Source organism: Hippocampus zosterae, chromosome 6, assembly GCF_025434085.1.
Source record: "Hippocampus zosterae strain Florida chromosome 6, ASM2543408v3, whole genome shotgun sequence".
Taxonomy (NCBI): Eukaryota; Metazoa; Chordata; class Actinopteri; order Syngnathiformes; family Syngnathidae; genus Hippocampus; species Hippocampus zosterae.
This window is the reverse complement of record NC_067456.1, coordinates 6281030-6300627: the sequence shown is the minus strand read 5'-3', so window position 1 is coordinate 6300627 and position 19598 is coordinate 6281030. Positions and strand designations below refer to the sequence as shown.

Below are 19598 nucleotides of genomic sequence, written 5' to 3'. Positions count from 1 at the left end.
TTTGCCACTTCCTGTTGACCGTATTATACTGCCCTCTAATGGCCAAGTTTCACACAGCAGAAGGAGCCATAATTAACTACCGGTAATCATGATGCAAAAGCTTTTTCATTCTTTATATGCTATTAAATGAAATTACAATATTATTTTAAAAAGTGTGCAATTTTTTTTGTTATTTACGGAGAGATAGCATTTCCATTTTTTTTTAAATGAAGAAACATGATTTGAGATATGAATTTTTTGCGTTGCAGCCCACAACATGTTTTTGTGCACACAGAAAACAGCTCTGTGTTGTAAAAACATAAAACTTAATAACAGAAAATGTATTTTAAAAATTGGGTTGTGAAGATATTGGTTTTAAAAATGTATTTCATATACGGGTATATTGAGTTACAAGCTTGGAAATGAATTCAACTCCAATTTCAAGGTACTGTTGTATAAGCTTGCTTGGGAGTGGAACCTCTGTTTTCATAAAAAAAATTTCACCTCGACCCCCACCACTTGGAAGGCTCTTCTCCAGCTGCCTTTTTCCTCACAGTTGTCTTGTATTTTTGCATACTGTATGTAGAAACATTTTTATAATTTAAGATACATGAATCAATAAATGAAATCCCATCATATTTTAAAATAGTTTTTTTTTTAATCCAAGTCGATTCCAGCCATGTTAATTGAATCTGCTCAGAGCCTTCAGAGTCTGCTGCTCTCCCACCGGGACTGATTCTTCAAACAATCCGATTTAAGATGTTGCCAGCATTTTCTGTCTTTCATTTGGTTAGTCAGAGCGCAACTTGTACCAGCCAACTACCACTTGCAAATACAACTGTAGTGTTCTGCACAGATGAACACATTTCATAATCTGCATCAGTACCGAATTCACAGCCTGCCACTGGTAAATGGCTTCTAGAAAGAGTCGTGTCACTTCAGATGAACACTATTAAATGTAACTGCTTGGACAGGCAGTCGTGTGTGGAACGGGAGCGAAGAGGTGAAAGAGCGCGAGGGCTGTCTGATCTCATCCCGTCACGGGATGACTCTTCCTCGGCGTCCTTTTGATGCACTGTGCTCTCATCACACGCTCTCGGGGACCAGTTGGCACATTTTCGACCATGCCGGTGCCGCGTTTGCGCGTCGGTGACCAGATTCCGCCATTTCGGAGCGCTTCCCATTTGCCCATGGCAGCTCAGGGCAAGGACACCAAGTATGGGTTAAATAAAAGTGTCATTCTGTGTGTGTGTGTGTGTGTGTGTGTGTGTGTGTGTGTGCGCGCGCAGATGGTTTCGACCATTGGAACGTTTTTTTATGAGAAGTTGTTCAGAATCCAGGACCTCGTAAAAGATTATTGGGTCCTTTAAACGCTTCATAACACCGACAACATGTTTGTCCTCAGTGGCACAGAGCGCAACGGGGGCGAGGCTTCGAAACGCTTCGTTGACTAAACATGGCCTCCTCCATTTTTTTTTTGTGGCTGTAAAAGCTGGATGCAATTTTCACGTTGGTCACTTAGCACAAAACGCAAAGGCCAGGCAGGTCAAACCAACTGTTGCCATCGTAAAACGGCGCCTTGACTCACGAGTGCTCCAACGTACACGTTTTGAATACAAAGCTCACATACTGTGATGCTCTGCAATGCCCTCCGACTTTTGATGTCGCCTCCCCAGGGCCTACCACACATAGGTACACATGCAACATACGAAATGTAGGTGTAGTTTTAGATCTATTTAGTTTTTATTCATGTATTTGTTACTCTGCAATAAAAACACATCAGTGGCTTGGAGTGCTGGGACAGATTCGTCGCATTTCAATTGATCCATCCATCCATCTATTTTCCGATCCGCTTATTACCACAAGGGTCGTGGGGGGTGCTGGAGCCTATCCCGGTTGCCAGCCAATTGCAGGGCACACACAGACGAACAACCATCCGCGCTCACACTCACACCGTTGGACAATTTAGAGTGTTCAAACATGTTTTTGGAATGTGGGAGGAAACCGGAGTACACGGAAAAAAACCCACGCAGGCCCGGGGAGAAGATGCAAACACTACAGAGGGAGGTTGGAGCTGGAAATGAACCAGGTACATCTGCACTGTGAGGTAGACACGCTAACCACCGGGCCGCTTCAATTAATTTAAATGATAAAAATGTCATACGATGAATAAAAACACTTTAAAAATCTAGCATGATATTGTTTTGACAAATGTACCTATCGTGGAATGAATTGTCTTTTATATTTCTGATTATAAAATTGCACTTCATCACTTGAAAGCAAGTAGGCATTTCTTCAAAGCAAAAGGTGTTTTTTTTTTTAAATAAATGCATATTTTTCTAAGTGTCAATAAAAAGTGTTTTTTATTCACGTTCTATTCTTTACATAGGGCGGCCCGGTAGTCCAGTGGTTAGCACGTCGGCTTCACAGTGCAGAGGTACAGGGTTCGATTCCAGCTCCGGCCTCCCTGTGTGGAGTTTGCATGTTCTCCCCGGGCCTGCGTGGGTTTTCTCCGGGTGCTCCGGTTTCCTCCCACATTCCAAAAATATGCATGGCAGGCTGATTGAACACTCTAAATTGTCCCTAGGTGTGAGTGTGAGTGCGAATGGTTGTTCGTCTCTGTGTGCCCTGCGATTGGCTGGCAACCAATTCGGGGTGTCCCCCGCCTACTGCCCGAAGACAGCTGGGAATAGGCTCCAGCACCCCCCGCGCCCCTAGTGAGGATCAAGCGGTTAGGAAGATGAATGAATGAATGATGAATATTCTTTACATAAATGCTATTTATAAAACGTCATGGGGATCTATTTTCATCCTCAATGTCAACCTACAACAGGGTAGGCTAGACCGAGTCTTGATACATTCGCCGATCAAATACACCAAAATTACATTACACCACCAGCGCCAATAGACGCGGTTCCAGCGGGCACAGTGCAGTCTGCCAAATTCATAAAGGGGCCAAACCAGGCTTGCATCGGCATGAAAATCAAGATGAGCCACTTTTTAACGCTCCAGCACAGCTGTGCCATCTAAAAATAGAGAGCCCATAGTCCTAAAAATGTCAAAATGTCAGCGATTAAAATTGGAGTTTGAGAGAACAAAAGTGTGCCTTTTTTGGCAGAGGTGGCGGGGGTTACATGTCATTTTCTTAAACCTCATAACGAGTTGTAATTTTTTTTTAATGTAATATTATATTGTGGAAGAATATGCTTCAAAAAATGTTGCATGATGGGACTCAACTATTAATTTTTTTATACAAGCAATTAAAAAGGCATTTTTACACACAATGTCCATCCACTTTGAAGGAAACACAGTTCGACAATGCAGCCAGAACTAAAATCCCGCTACCCTCCGAATGCTCTGATGTTGTTGCTTCCTGTTAGCTACTTTAAAAATTGGCGTCACAAGATGGCCTCTTTGGTGTTATTGTGTGTTTTTGTCGGATAATTGCGTGCACAAGGGGAGTTTCTCGAAAGTTTCTCAAGATTTGATCAAAGACAAAAAGTTTTGCAACAGACTAATGGTGTTCTCCCGGAGGCTGGACGCGCGCACAACGGGCGTTTGGCCGCTGCAACTTTAATGCGCGCACACGCACACATACACATACACATACACACATTTTAGATCGGAACAGCTTGTCTTCGCGACGAATACACCAGTCTTCACGGAACATTAACTGGCTCTAATTAAAACATGAAGCAATATGTTGTTTTGCAAGCAATACTCTTTTTTTCCCTTTGCATCCTCCTTCAGAAAGCCTTAGGGAGCACACCTTGAGTCGATTTCCCAGACTCATCCCTGTCGTCATTTCACATATGCTACGTTGTGTTGTTGGACATGGCGGGGCATCTGCGCCTACACTAACAACGTGACTAAGGAGTTGAAATGAAACTACATTTGGCTTCCATAATATTTGTTTTTTTTTTGTTTTCCACAGCAAACTGTTGTTTGGAAGATAAAAGATGTGTGGTCAATAGTGAATCTCCCGCTGACTACATACGTTCCAGATACATCCGGTTTGAATTTGCAATGTACTTTAAACAGACCGGATCAAACACACTCATAGTTTAATAATTACACACACTTTAAAAGCACTGTAAACATATTTCAAGGCAAAGAAAACATAAGCATAAAATTTAAAGAGAATATTGGCTGTATTGTGATGTGTGTGTGAGTGTGTATGTAAGAAGAGGTTGGGTTCTGATGGGGTGGAGTAGCGTGTGAGTGTTTGGGTGTGAGCCGGGGCCGACAGTAGCTCCTAACTTCTTGTGTTTTGCTGTTCTCCTAGCGTCAAATGCGAGAGCATTGCCGTGAGTAAAACCATCCCAAAAAGCAATCACTAAAACAGCCGCACTATTGCAGGGGTGCTCATAATGAACCGTATATTTGAATTGTAATTGTTTTATATTGTTGATCAATATTTATTTATGTAACAATTTAATGACAATATACTTATTATTACTTATATGCCTTTTCAGAGGTGGAATTGTATTTTTATTATTTATTTTATGATCATTGTATGATACAGTTTTTGAGTAGTTAATTTGAAAAAAAAATCTGAATTAATTCACATGTTTATTATTCATGGGGTTTTTTCTTTAAGAAAAGTTCACCAAATTATCAAGTTTAAATATTTTAAATTCATGTATTCATTATTAATTCAATGATTTATTTTAATTTAAGACCACTATGCAGCACTGTTTTTATTTTTTGTTGTACTGAAATATGAATGTAGTTATTCGGGTAGTCACATTAAATTTGATTCCAACTGATCACAAACCAGGTCAGCACAAACGAAAGTCTTGAATTTGATTTTTTTCGAGACTTGTGTATGTTCCCCTCGTCTCCCTCGATTGCATGCCTTCACATATGGCCGGATGGAATTGGGCAAATCATTTCCAATATGTTCACGGGCGTGGCAATGGCGTTTCACAGTATGGCTCATGAAACGACATTTAAATTGTCCATGTGGCACAAAGCGGTCTTTGAATGCCCTGCAGTGGAAGAAAGTAACTCAATTATCTTGGATCCCACATCAATATTCCCCATTTAAATTATTTCCATGCATCTGTTCAGCCCCCCAAAAAGACACGCTTTGTTACGAGTTTTAATAATATATATTTTTTAAACTGTATTGAAACAACAATTTAAAGACGTACTAAAACACATAAACTGAAAAAAATAAACTGCAGCATTCAATAAGGTGGACCACGGTATACCGTTGGCTCATTTACAGCACCGGGTGGGCACCAGGTAGTGCTTTAGAATGGTTTAGATCCTATTTGGTAGAAAGAACTTTTTGTGTTAGCCCTGGTTGCTCCCAGTCCCGTTCTCCCCCGCTGTCATATGGTGTTCCACAGGGTTGAAATGTGGGACCCCTGCTATTTTCATTGTATTTGCTGTCCCTGGGTTCCATCTTACTTGTATGACAGTTCCCAGTATTAAAATACATCATGTATATTTTAAGAACGTTCCTCATAGACAGACAGCATGTGGCCAAGGAAAGGGTGGCTTCCCCCTGGTCAGGTCATTAAATTTCCCGGTGCCACGGAACACCTGGCCAGGGGTGAACACCGGGCGGTCCCCACATTAGCTGGTATTAATGCAAACGTTGTGCTACAGCTGGTTGGGGCGAGGGAAAGGGCACATCCCGCGTCAGATCATTAATTCCGCCCACAGAGACGAGCTGGAAAAATAGAGGGGAAGAAAAGTATGCACGCAGGCGAGACTTTTCTACAAAGAGAGTTCACAAGATTTGGGATTTTTTTTTGTGGACTATATTTTCTCAAGAAAAAAAAATATTGGTGTCATATTTGTCGTTTTTATAAACTATCATCAGAGAAAGATGATAGAAAGAGAAAGAAACCTTTTTTGGTGGTGGTGGAATGGGGATTAATTCGTCACAGTTCCCCCCAAAAATGTGGTAATGAAACTAACGATGAACGTTCATGATGTAACACAAGCATTTACAACTAATTTCAAAAAACATTTTACTCAACACTCTTCTTTTTTAAGATTGTAACCTTGCAAGAACAGCTGTATTTTGTACAAAAGATCGCAGAAATTATCAATAAAATATAACAATAATTTTTGTTGTTTGTTTTCTGTCTCTAGCCCCCCAAATTCTCGATGGCACATTTGTAGCAAGAAGTAACTCAGTCACTTTTCTGAATTCCAGCTCCACCCATGTCCCGGCTCGCGCACACCCAAGCTCAAGTCACCGCTGGCTGCTCCGATTAAAAAATGAGACAAAGCTGATGTGCAACTAAACGCCATCCGTCCATGACTGACCGCACAGCTGTGAGCACTGTGGGCAAGAAGAAGAATGAGAAAAAAAAAGAGTATCTTTTTGTAATGAAACGCTTCAGAATGCCTCACGGTGATCATTGCGGGGGTCAAGGAGAGTGGAAGCTTGCGATAAAGATGGAAGTGTTAGGAGGGAGTGAAAGAAAGAGACATCAATCTCCTCCCCGCCCCACTTTCACTGTGGTCTGGGAGACCTGTCCTATTCCTGACATCAACAATACTCAGCCTTCTGGCGAGTCATCAATCAGTCACAAGCTGACAAGCTGGTGGAACTGAATGCTGCGTCTGTGGGTGGGTGTGAGCATTGACGTGCATGAGTGGAGTGTGTGTTGGTGGTACAGCGGGCATATTGGGCAGGTGAAAAGATGAGTAGAAATATATGGAATGGACCAGCCACTGGAGGGGGGAAAGGAAGCGACAGCAACGGGGTAATATAAAAGTTCAAAACATGCAGGATTTTATTTATTTATTTAAGGACTGTGTAAATATCTTTTTTTGAGTCAAAACTTTGTAGGATAAAATAGTACCATACTTTCTGCACTAAAAGGCGCACCGAAAAGCCTTCCATTTTCTTAAAAGCTCACAGCGCGCCTTAAACCCGATGTGCCTAGCTCGAGACATGCTGACAATGCAGAGTTCAAACTTTAGGTTACGCAGTTGAACACGGAAATAGATCAGCTGCAAGAGAGATCAACGTTAACGAGTCAATGTCATAACTTGCTGTTGGTTAAGTGAACTGTGTCGCTGCATTATTATATAAGTTTTACTGACATCTGATCGTTCGGTTGGTATTTCCTTGAGCATAACTCCATCTAGTGGATGCATTGTAGATTGCATCTTTTAATGCGGTGTGTCCAATGTATAAAAAAAATTAGAAAATAGATCATTCATTGAAGGTGCGCCTCATAATCCAGTGCACCTTTTAGTGTGTTAAATACGATACTCTAATATTACTCAATATCTTTGGTTTGGGAAAAAAAGTCCTTTAAGTGGGTGAAATTATTTTGAGGGGACTCTTTTTCAGAAAAAAAGTATTGATTTTAAAAAAGCATTTATTTGAGGAAAAATAATATTTTGAAGGGAAACCCTTCATGCAACATCAGTATGTAGGGGGAATGTGATGCTTCATAGGGGAACATTTTTGAGAATAAGTTGATTTTACAAGAATGAAGTTGTCATTTTTTTATGTGTAATAGTGAATGTGAAAATAAAATATTTGGGAGAGAAAAGCTATAATTTCATGAGATACTTTTAAGAAACGGCAAAAAAAGTAGGGGAGAAACGCATTTTGTTTTGGCTTAAAAAAAGCTTGGCTTTTTTCATATACTGCATATCTATATATCTACTTTTCATTGTTATCCGGAGAGGTTAGCTTGGACGTAGCATATCTCGCAATCCCTTCAAAGCGCCTTATCGTCCATTTGAACATTGGCGCATCCTCGCAATAAACATCCCCTCGTAAATCACAGAGGATATCTATTAAATTAGCCCCGCAGCCAGATCAAATCAGGCATAATTGGTTAAATGCATTATACTGATTAATCGCCTCCTGAGCCGTAAGAAAGTAAAAGTCAGGATGAGCACCGGAGATATATATTCTTTGTCTGGAAGAAATCTTTACAAATGGCCTGACGAAGGACGAGCGTTCGGTTTCCTCCGCCCCCATGGCTCTTCCGTCGCTTTTGATAGCTTTGAATCTGCTGGTATAAGCTGTGTCTAAACATCTTCCCCTCCCGTCTGATGCGCGGGCTTTTAGAAATGAAAAGAAGCTTAACTGTCCGTTCCAATAACCAAAACAGCATTCTTCTGCTCAACAACAGTAAATGCTGCCCGGATTAGAAGAAAAGGCCATTGTCTTCTGAGTGATGGTGTCATTACAGAGCACTTTAGAGAAGGACAAACACCAAAAACAATTCATTGCAAAAAAGAAAAAAAAAACATCCAAACGTTTCACTATTTCTACACTGAAACGGCTTGGGGCAAAGACAGTTTTCATTTGGAACAGCACATATTCATGTTGTGGGAGTCAGGATGCTGTTGCACACGGTCATTATCATCATCCGGCAAAATCCTGCCCCGAAAGAAGTGGTCGAAAAATGTAAGTGCTCACATTATGTTCAGTCCAATATTTTTGAAGAGGAGCATACATTTATGAAAATAAACGCAAAAGATTCAGTGCAAAAGTGCCACAAAGTCAGCGAGAAATGACTTGTTGGAGGCCCACAAAGAACAAACTCCTGCATTATTAACACACTGATATGCAGGTTCCAACAAATCCTGTCAGTATGGATCGATCGCTGTGCATATACATACATATATATGCCTTAAGAGTTCAAATCCTGACAGCTGCCCTCTTCAAAGAAAAAAAAAAGACTTCCATGCATCACTTTGCTTGTGAAATCTTGAAATCCACTTGACCTTCACCGCGTTGCCTTGAAGGCATTCGACGGCGTTCCTGTCCATCAATCTCGCACGGCGCGGAGACGGAGAAATAGATTAACTTCAACTTCACATTTCTTTTTCCCCTTTTTCTTTTCACGTTCTTCTTGCGGGGGCGCATAATTATCGTTACATCGGTGGGGGGAAAAGTGACAGCCATGTCACTTGTGGGTGTGGAGAGTTCACTGGCGGAACGGCAACAGATGACAAATTTCTATTCACAGTAGAAGCTTTTAAAGAACACACTTTCTCGACCAGTTTATTTTCATGTTTACTGAGGCCAAAAGGGCAGCGTGCTTCTTCCTTCTCAAAGTCTACTTTGTACATACTTGATGTTTTTGCTCTAACCGGCCCTAGCCAACCTTCCTAACCTCGCTGTATCCCTCCCGTTCCATTTGTATTCCATTCCACACAACTCACTCAATCAGATTAACCAGTGCGATAACCGGAATATGAACATTGGAAAGAGTTTCTAAAATGCAAATTCTCAGGTTAACGCAGAACTAAATGCCAATTGTATTTCTTTTTTTTTGTAATGCAACAATACAAAGTATGCGATACGACTTGTCAAAAGATGGTATTCTGAATAGTTACTGCGATTGTGCAATCAGAAATAACCAGAATTTGTTCAGCAATCTCAGGCAGCCGGTAGTCCAGTGGTTAGCACGTCGGCTTCACAGTGCAGAGGTACCGGGTTCGATTCCAGCTCCGGCCTCCCTGTGTGGAGTTTGCATGTTCTCCCCGGGCCTGCGTGGGTTTTCTCCGGGTGCTCCGGTTTCCTCCCACATTCCAAAAATATGCGTGGCAGGCTGATTGAACACTCTAAATTGTCCCTAGGTGTGAGTGTGAGCGTGGATGGTTGTTCGTCTCTGTGTGCCCTGCGATTGGCTGGCAACCGATTCAGGGTGTCCCCCGCCTACTGCCCCAAGACAGCTGGGATAGGCTCCAGCACCCCCCGCGACCCTAGTGAGGATCAAGCGGTTAGGAAGATGAATGAATGAATCTCAGGCAGCCGTCAAGTTGGGCAAACTTACACGCTGTTTTCGACTGAAATTAACAATTTTACTGTCAAGCGTTACTTCCGCTATACAGCAGATACCCGAATTACGAACATCCAATTTCAAACCATTCACTCGTTAAAGTCGTTACTGCCGTATTTGTAACCGCGCGCAACATCATGGCGTACGGGAAATTTAGTGTGCTCCAATTTGCCAACAATTCAAGTGAGGAACAGCCTCTTGGAAGCCATTGTGTTCGTACCATGGGTGCGAATGCAGAATGTCACCCATAAACCCATTAAACCGGTGGGCAGACTCCCCTGCGTATGCTGCAATAACTAGCATAACTACGGATGGATGTCATGATGGTTTCAATAAATGCGTAAAATATTTGTTGTTTTGTGGTGTGCTGCGAGAATCTTCTAATGTAAAATCCCGTATGGGCCTTGGCTTAACATGTAAAGGTAGGGAAACAACAGGTTAGAGATCCCAACTTGGGTACAAATTTGGTGACATCATCCTCATAGGAATGGAATACCCTATTACAAGACAGTGCGGGATTTTTCTTTCTTACTTAGTGAATCTCCAATGATCCGTTTGTGTTATCATAACCCCAATCCTCGGCAGTAGTACGTCAGAGAAGACAACCAATCTACAGCAAGCGCGTGCCGTAATCAAGTCATCAACTACGCCAATACACCGAGGGGTCCTGACTCACAGCCGAGTTTCAACATCAATCATTGCGGATTTGTTTGTATGCTTCCTTTGCTTCACAACGTAGCCCCCCACCCCCACCCCAACACCCTAAACACCACCGCCAATGATTCACTACTTTGCATGATTTGCCCCGATACAAGGACGCCGCCGTGTTTTCGACAATGAGCCTCGGTAATGACGTCGAGGAAAAACATGGAAATGAAATCAGACGTCTATTCTTCAGCAACGCTCGCCCCGGCGGGGGTGTTGGGAAAAGACTGTAAAAAGGAGCGATGGGAGGAGGAGGCGGAAGAGAGCGTACAGGTAAATCCAATTGAAAAGGAGACAGAGGAGCTGGCAGCGGTGGACGGGCGGAAAAGAAATAAATCACAAGAGTGAGGAAGAAATGATATACTGACGAGAGGGATGGAAAATAGATGGAGTGGCAGGGAGGGAGGGGAGGTGGGGTGGGGGTGTTGGCTGGTGAAGGCAGTGGGAGCTCCGAGGAGGAAATCAGCTGCTTTCTAATAGACGCTGATTACGTCTCCTCCTAAATGTCAAGTATATTTCCATTTAAAGTGGCTCACCATGCTTAAAACGCCAAGGAAGGAAGTGCACACACAGACCGCATGCAGACATTCTGAACAGGTACGGGCAGAAAAACTCCACTTAAACATCAAAAGTAATTCCCGCTTAAATGATTCCCCCCCCCACCCGCAAAAAAACCCAAAACAAAAGTGGAAAAAAATTCTTTCAGTTAAACATTTTACTCTGTTTATCACAGTTTACAAGCTTGTGCTATTCTTTCGTGGATGCAGCCAACATTTAATATCTCTCTCTCCCTCTCTCGATAGATAGATAGGGCAGCAGGTGAATGATCACTCTGATTGGCTAATGTGTGAAAAGAGGCAGGTCTTGGTGTTATCGTGCGCAATAAAATTTGAATTTAAAACATTGATGACTTATTGTCAATATATGCAGTCATATGGCGAAAATGAGAGGAAATGGGAATATTCTACTTGCAAGTACCTTTACATACAGTGTGTATTCCTAACTCTTTGTGCCGGTGATCCTCAAATTTTAGGTTCGGGGCCACGGTGTTCCTATTTAGTAGAATTTTCTTTCACTCGACCTATCGACCCAGTATAAACAAATACAATGCAGCTCAGCTTTTCTGACACCCAAAGTGCCACTGAAGCAGAGTGCAACTGCATCCCATCAATAAAACACGCATGCATACTTCCCTCCTCATTGTCCTCCTCCATCATCTGGACCCGCCTGCAAATCTGCTCTGAACCAATGATGCGTGTGCGCCCATAGGGGACTGGTGGAAGGGTCGGGGGGGTTCCGCATAATGACTGCCAATCAGGATCAACGTAGTGGTGGTGCCCCAAAGCAAAGAGAGACAAGATGGATGAGTGGCCGCCAGGTCCCGAGCGGCGACTGGCGCAAACACAGCTTTGGGATGGATTCAATATGTCACAATATAAGACACAGGTGGGAAAGCTCCGGTGTGTGGGTGTGCGTCAAAGTCATGTGCACAGACTGCCAACCGATTTTTTTAACAAACAACAGGCGGTGAAAAACAAATTAAAGGATACCTTTTCAACGGTCATATTCTATTCCGCCGTATCAATATTTTCAGCAAAAAAGGCAGATATTTTCAAAAATAAATGTAATTGTTCAAGAAAAAAATATATATTGAAAATGAATTTCACTGACAGATGTTGCATAACAGGTAGAAGAGTTGACGATTTATGAATAAATGATATGTTTTCAGAAAGAGAGTAAAATAGGAGAAAAAAAAGATATTTCCTGGAGGTTGCAGCGTAGTCAGGTGGTTAGCAGGTCCACCTCACAGTGCAGAGGTGCAGGTTTTCTCCAGGTACTTACAAGGTGTGATTGCGAGCGCGAATGGTTTTTCGTCAATGTGTGGACTGTTCAGGGTGTTTCCTGCCTGCTGCCCAAAGACAGTTTGGAAGGGGCTCCAACATGACCGCGACCCTCGTGAGGATAAGCAAATTCAAAAATGGATGGATGGATAGATGGATATTTCCTGAAAATAAATTTGTCATTTTGTTTAGGGGGGAAGGAGACGATATTTTATATATTTTTTGGGTGTTTTTCTTGGGGAGGAGGTGGGAGTATTTTCTTTAATAAAAATAAATAAAAAAGGTGTCATGTCAAGATAAAGTTAGCATATTTGTTTTGATTAAAAAATATTCAATCTTTTCTTTGACAAAAAAAATCTGGTATAAAACATATAGCGAGAAAAAAACATTTCTGGAGGAGAAAATAAATCCATTTAAAAACAGATACTTCTATCCATTTTAATCAGAGTGGAATTAAATGTAAGTTTTATTGTACCTTTCTAAACGTGTACGGTAGGACATTTTAACCATCTCCCTTAAAAGCCACTGTTATAAATCATGTATTTTTACAACACATCCTGTTTACGAGCCACTCTAAAAGCGAGACATCAATCACAAAACAGTTGACAGCAGACACCTGCTATCATAGCAGCCAGCGACGTGAACCGCTGCACAGTGAAACTAAAATTAGAGCAGAACAGGCCCCCGCACTCCCTATCGTGATGGCGAACCCTGCAAATGATCGTCAAACTTTGATGCCTCGTTCCGCCCGCATTAGCTAAATGAGTTTCACCATCTAGCGGGGGTCCATCTGTCTCGAATAGCAGCTAACAATTGGGGCTCATCTGGCCGGAGTAGGAGTTCGCCAAAGAGCCCTGGTATTCGTACAGAGTAGCTGCTTCACCCCCCCACCCTCGAAAAAAACAAGGGGACGCTCTTCAGTGAGTCTCGCTACATGTCTATGTTAGCATCTGTTGGGTAAAAAATGTATTTGACATCCGCTTTACTGTTGTGCTCTCGTCTGGCCCGCCCTTGTCAGCACTCGTTAACCTCCGCATGGACTCTTTCCCCCATTAGACTGTACTGTTATTCTCTTCTTTAATTAAAGAGACCAGCTAATCTCGCTTCCCACCGCGGCGTTGCCTCGTTCCTGTCACCTCCAGATGATGGGCGGCTAAGTATAGAGCTTTTCATTTGCATGTATCGACGCCGCGCGTTATAAGGTCAGCGGGGGGGATTGATTTTAAAGCACTCTGAGCTCTGATGACTTTCACTTTTTGACAGAGAAGTTCTCGTGTGGGCGAGGAGCGGTGGGCATCTATACTAAGAAAATCATCAGGAGGCCTTCACTCCTCACGTAAGAAACAATATCATGGACGAGGAAGTTGAAGCTTGTCTTTCTCCAAGCAAATCAGTGTGTGGGGGGTGGGGGGGGGGCAGCAGTGGCGTCACGGGGGGCGTAGAATGATGGAATGTGTGAATAAATTTAGAAATCAAGATGAAAGTAAAAATGAATGACGTTCAGGTTTTTAATGAAAACACAAAATCAACATTATAATCAAAAAAATATATTTAAATTACAAAATATGTAAGAAATTGTGAATTAAAATAGAATGATCATAAAAATCAAGAATGCATTCCAATGAAATAATACAAAAAGCAACACACAGGAAGAATTATGCTAAATTTGCGATATTCTCAATTTTTATTTTAGAATGCGTGTGAAATAAATGTCAGAGAATTTCCCTTGAAGTAATAGGGAAAAAAAGGGAGGCATAAAACACAACAGTTTTTGCATATTTAAAATATCATACACCATTGTTAATATCTTACAGATTTTTATTTGGATCATCGCTGTTATTATTATCATATGATTTAAAGGTGCACATCTATCTTGATTCACACTGTTCTAATATGTATTCATTAGTATTTATTAGAACTTTATTTATTGTTGTGTCAGTGATTTTTATACATTTAATTATTTTTGTAGGTCTTGTTTCGGGAAAAAAGGGAAAATAACATTTTTTGTTGGACAGTGACATAATAAAAGTCTGTATTGCTTTGTCCCCTAGTGAAGTCAAGCTCATTTGCATACAGAATCATCTTCCCTAAGTGGCTACTCCAGCAGCTGTCTGGCGTTTGCTAACCAATAAAAAACAAACAAAAAAACAAAAACCCTGATCAACCTCCATTTTACAATTATCAAGAGCTCTATTGAGGGAGAGAGCGTCAAGCTGATTAGATTAAATAATGCTCGGAGACAGAGCCCTTTAGCGAATGAGGACATAAAAAGAAGCCTACAATGAAATCCGGGTTTCAGGACGACGCACCGTATGTCTTTGAGCCCGCACGAGACGTCGCTTAGTGGCCCGTTGACGCGGCGGAGTGCCCGTTTGAGCATCCATCACTGTTTTACGGGGCTCGGCTCTGTTTACATATTTTCCCCACCAATAAACAACATGAGTGATGTGCCGCGTAATGCGCCATAATGGAGATTTATACAATTGGTTGGGGGTGTGGGAGATAGTCCGGGAATCAGGTGGGGCTGTGACCGCCTGATTTATTTCATTTAATTAGATCACTGATGGTAAAACAGCTCACAGGGATAAAAAAAAAGAAAAAAAGGTAAAGACGACTGTCAAGGGAGGCGTAAATACTAGTCGACTTTTCTCATCTTCCCTCTGCTTGTACACAGGCTTGCATTTATTTACAATATCTTTGCGGTTCTAAAAGGTAGGAGTACCAAGAGTTGTACGCAGACTCACTCCTAGTGGTACACGACAGAATCACTGGCCATGTATAGTTCAGTTGTATTTAACTTTTAATTTAATGGGGGAGTTTGCAAAAAGTGAAAGTCATGCCAATGTAGCATTCATGGCTAATGCAAACATATTAAGGTGCTAATGCTAGCTTTCTATTGCTGGCCCAGCTATTTTGTTGATGCTGATGTGTGTTCTCTGTGAATTTGTGCTTGTTGATATTAGCGAGGGGCGTGGCTTTGGTCAGCAACTAGTAGCATGTTGGGAGCTTTGCAAAGTAAGGCAATAATCTTGCTAGCAATGTTGACACAACAAACACTCAGTAAGGTCACCTGTGAGATTAAGAGTGTATTTTTGGTTGATTCTAAAATTTCCCCTGAAAGCATTGGCTATAACTTGTTTTGTGAGTAGTGTACAGTATGTATACACTTGTATGACAGAGAATAATGTTAAAAAGTATCATGTTTGACTTGAGCAGGCGCTGTTTTAAATGCTGCAGCTCATCTTTGGTATTATTTCGCTAACAATTTGATGTCAACAGTCATTATTCCCAGTGGGAAAATAGGAATTTTGTAATGCGTAAAGTGTCAATTAAAAGGCTAATTTCATTAGCGTGCAAAGACCACATTGGTGAAGAGTTATGAGTAATCTATGCAACTTTGGTCAGCAGAACTCTACATAATGAACGACCCTGTGATTTATGCCCAGTCTGCAAATATGGCTTTGGACCTTTAGGCGTTTTAATGGCTTTTTTTTTTCCACCCTCGAATTGTCTTCTGAGCTACTTGTCATTAAATAAAACATGCTCCCTCAGGAGGTGCTACAAGCCTATAAAAGCAATATGCTAGAAAGCCAACTTGCAGCTTTTAGATTAGATGTTTGAGAATTTTAGTTCAATCAAATGTCTTTTTTTTCTAAAGTGCTGTAAATTGATATATTCAGTGTGAACGAAGAGATTATCCAAACTGCTTCCTGCAAGCATTAAGAAAAAATGTACGTGTTTTTTTTTCTTTTTTTTCCGCACCCCAATTGAGTGCGAAAAATCTGCAGCTGTAAATTCAGGGTAAGTAAATGTGATCTATGACATATTCCAATGAAAATCTTCATCAGAGGAATGGAAGAGTCTCCCTAATCCACCGCTTGACTTTGAGCTTTGCTGAAGCAGGATACATGGAGTCCTGACATTTCGAGGCTAAGAATGGCACATGATAAATGAGTTTGCAGCGCTTCCTGTGTGCAAGTCAACCACAGTGTGATACCTGATGTAGTAGAATCATGTTTATCATACAAAAATTTACCGTATTTTGACTTGACTAGTGTGTTAGCGTAACTTACTGATACACTGTAGCGAGCTCTGAGATGTGTACGAATTTGCCTACGCCGAATACAAAGGAACATATATCCATCGTAGCAAATAGCGAAAAATACGACCCCTGTGTTGTCGCTGGCCACTTTTATGTCATCCTCCAACCCCGCGACATAAGGAGGGAGTGGATTGAAATATTTTCACTTTTCAGCTGTGACAACTACCTTTGCCCCCCATTTCTTCTTTGTCATATGTGGGGTCTCTGTATGAGTTAAATGGTGTGTGTACCCTCTTGTGTAACTTAAGATATAGTGGTGGCAGCAAAGGTATGGTGGGAAACGGCATCACTGGCCTTGTATTGCGGTAGAAGATGGGCAGCGAGGCGGGGTCGATGCATCAGAGGATTGTTGAGAGTCGCGTTAAAGGTTCCCTTTAGCACAGTGTTCATGATGCCTGGACTCAACTGTACACAAACACAAAACAGAGAAGATGTCGGTGGTTAATATTCGTTTGACTACCGGTAAGACAAGTGTAAAGAGGAAGCATTATGCTTTAAAATGATTTGTTTTTGTCTCACAGTGGTTCATGATTAAGTTAAACAATATGTGTGGACTCGCTTTTGCACTACATCATCATTATCTATTATATATTCGCATTGCTTCAGTAAAAGCTACTCCACCTTCTCAATATTCATTGTGAGACACATTGGGGGCACTGTGTTGGAGATAACTTATGCTCACTACAAATTGAAAGAGCACGACAAAATGACAAACTTCCTTTATCGTTGAAAGGGAGTGATTTCAAACACAGCCACAAATCCTGTATTCCTCCCATCCAGGAAGTGCTTGACAAACCACTTCCTGTCAGACCGCCAAGCCTTCTCCCCAGCTTCGACCCACCGTGACCTCTTGGTGATGGCGCACATCATCAGTATGCACGAAACGTCGTAGCGGGGATTTAGGCACAAGAGGCCAGAGCGCTCAGATCTCCGTCTTGATCCTGATGGGAAAAGGGTTGCGGGTTCAACTGCGGGTCACCCTCGGAGGGGTTGCACTGGAGGTGGATTCTTAAGATCCCCTTTGGAAGTGACGACAGCATCGGCATGGCAATGATGAGGGAGATTTATGGGATGTTTGGCTGGGTCAGGGAGGGGAAAGGGAAAAGGGGGATCTATGCGGGGAATGGTGTTAGTGGGTCGCAACACAGACGTTTGCAAGAGTCTTTCCCAGAGCACGCGCAAACATGCAGTACGAGACATTGAAAACTCAGCAGTGGCTTCGTAAGCTAAACGCTAATTATGTACACATACGCGCATTATAACAATAAACTGAACAGATATGACAATAACTTTTGTCTTTTACCATTATACGCACAACGTTAGAAATCACCGATTCCGTTCTCAGCATGTGTGTTGGACTCTGGTGAATCAAGCTGTCTCCGGTAAGAAGAGCGGATTACGCTCCATGCTCTATCCGGATCTGGCCGTCCATAATTGCCTCACGTGTGAGCTTTTGGGGCAACACGGATTCACTTTCTCAGCACAAGAAGGCACGGGAGTATTTCTCAGCGAGGGAAACTCTTTCACTGCAGTTTATGTGCCGTTTAGCCTCTAAAAGTTGCCGTTTTTACACCCCACACACCCCGCCGCCCCATGTCGCCATTCCGTATAAATGGAACTGATACAGAATCGGGTCATTTTCTCAATTTTATAGTTTCAAAAGTCGTGTCAGAGATGTAACAGAGGTGAGAAAGCGCCATTGTGAAAGGGTATACCGGAAAGGTGGGACAGGGATGCGAAATGCAAATACACTAATGCATAGAAAGCAACTGATGGAGTTCAACAAGCAATTAATACGTCACACCAGAGGCTGTATGGAACATACCCGCCATTATAAAAACGATGTTTTAGTGTAGTTCAGCACTGGCAGAGGAGACTGCGATTGTATTTCACAAGATGTGTAAGGTTATTGATGAGATGAATGTCCTTTACACGCCTGCCTGGATATTAGGTGCCATTAGGGTCTACTAAATATACTGTAGAATTGCACATCTCTAAAAGTGAAACACGAGCAGTGTAACTTCAACTGAAGAGTCGGACAGTGGGAATCATTAAAGGTCTGAAAAGTCTCATGTGGAGCCAGCGCATCGAGAGAACAGAGGAAGGTTTGCAGATAATGAACATGAAAGCCGCGTTTTCAAGATTTACATCCGTCCTTTAAATCACATTTGTTTGTGCTCCACAACTAATCCACGAGTCGTTTCATTTTCAAGTATAGCACACACACGCACGCACACGGTTAAATGAAGCCCAACCAATAAGAGCGATGTCGTACGTGGGCAAAGGTAATCAAGCCTACTCTCCAGAAGTAGGAGACTCATAGGGTGCGCCGTAGTCCCCAAATGAGCTCCATCAGCGGGCTAATGCAGCTCAAGAAGGCAGCGATAGCACATTACAGCCACTTTCACAGACGAGCGCACATGAGCACGCATTGATGCTAATGCTCAAATAGGTACAATTCCCCCTGCGCCGCCATCTGCTCGCCAGCAGTTTTAACAACCTTGTTCAGCTCCGCTCCTTCTTCCTCCCACCTTTCCACATCCATCCCTCACGCCACACTCATCGCAGCCAGCTCGTCTCATCCCTGTGCCGAATGAACGCCCTATGGTGTCGAAACGTAGCCGCAGTCACAAAGCTAATTACTGAGACGTGGGCTTCGGCATGCTTTCCGCACGAGGCGTATGAAAAGACAGCTGTTCCGTGTCATGATATCTCGAGCAGGATACACACATAGCGATAATCGGGTGAAATGGGAGATTTTTTTTTCCGCATACTGAAAATGGGGACAAACATGAGCATTTTTTCTCATTCATGCAATCAAAGTCGGCAAAGGCCTGCTTGTCTCTAAATGATCCTTAGCAGGCATCCGGTGGTGTAGTGTGTTAATCGTGGTATTTCCACTCTGATCAATCAGAAAGAGATCAGGACCGATAATCCGAAGTGAAACTGGAAAAAAAAAACAACAAATACACGAGCAACTACTTGTGTGGAGTGTTTGCATAGCGCAGTGGAGGGCCATGTGTTTGGGAGCTGGCCCTCCAATGGAGACTTAACTGACAGACATAATACCACTGAAGGCTGGCTCGGGGCCTTGAGAGAACGAATTTGAAATTGGTTTGGTTCAAGAAACAACCATTTTCACAAATTGAACCATGTTCACTATATTAGCAATGGTGCTAATATAGTGAA

At 42.3% G+C, this 19598-nt stretch overlaps 1 protein-coding gene across 1 annotated transcript in view; it reads right to left on the bottom strand.

The window, feature by feature from the left end:
* Positions 1-13801: 13801 nt before the first annotated feature.
* Positions 13802-19598, bottom strand: part of stpg2 (sperm-tail PG-rich repeat containing 2) — a 34638-nt gene continuing 28841 nt past the window's right edge. Inside the window, exon 13 of the mRNA XM_052068462.1 lies at positions 13802-16814. Coding sequence (XP_051924422.1) covers positions 16653-16814 — 162 coding nt within the window. The 3' untranslated portion in view covers positions 13802-16652. The remainder of the gene's footprint in view (positions 16815-19598) is intronic.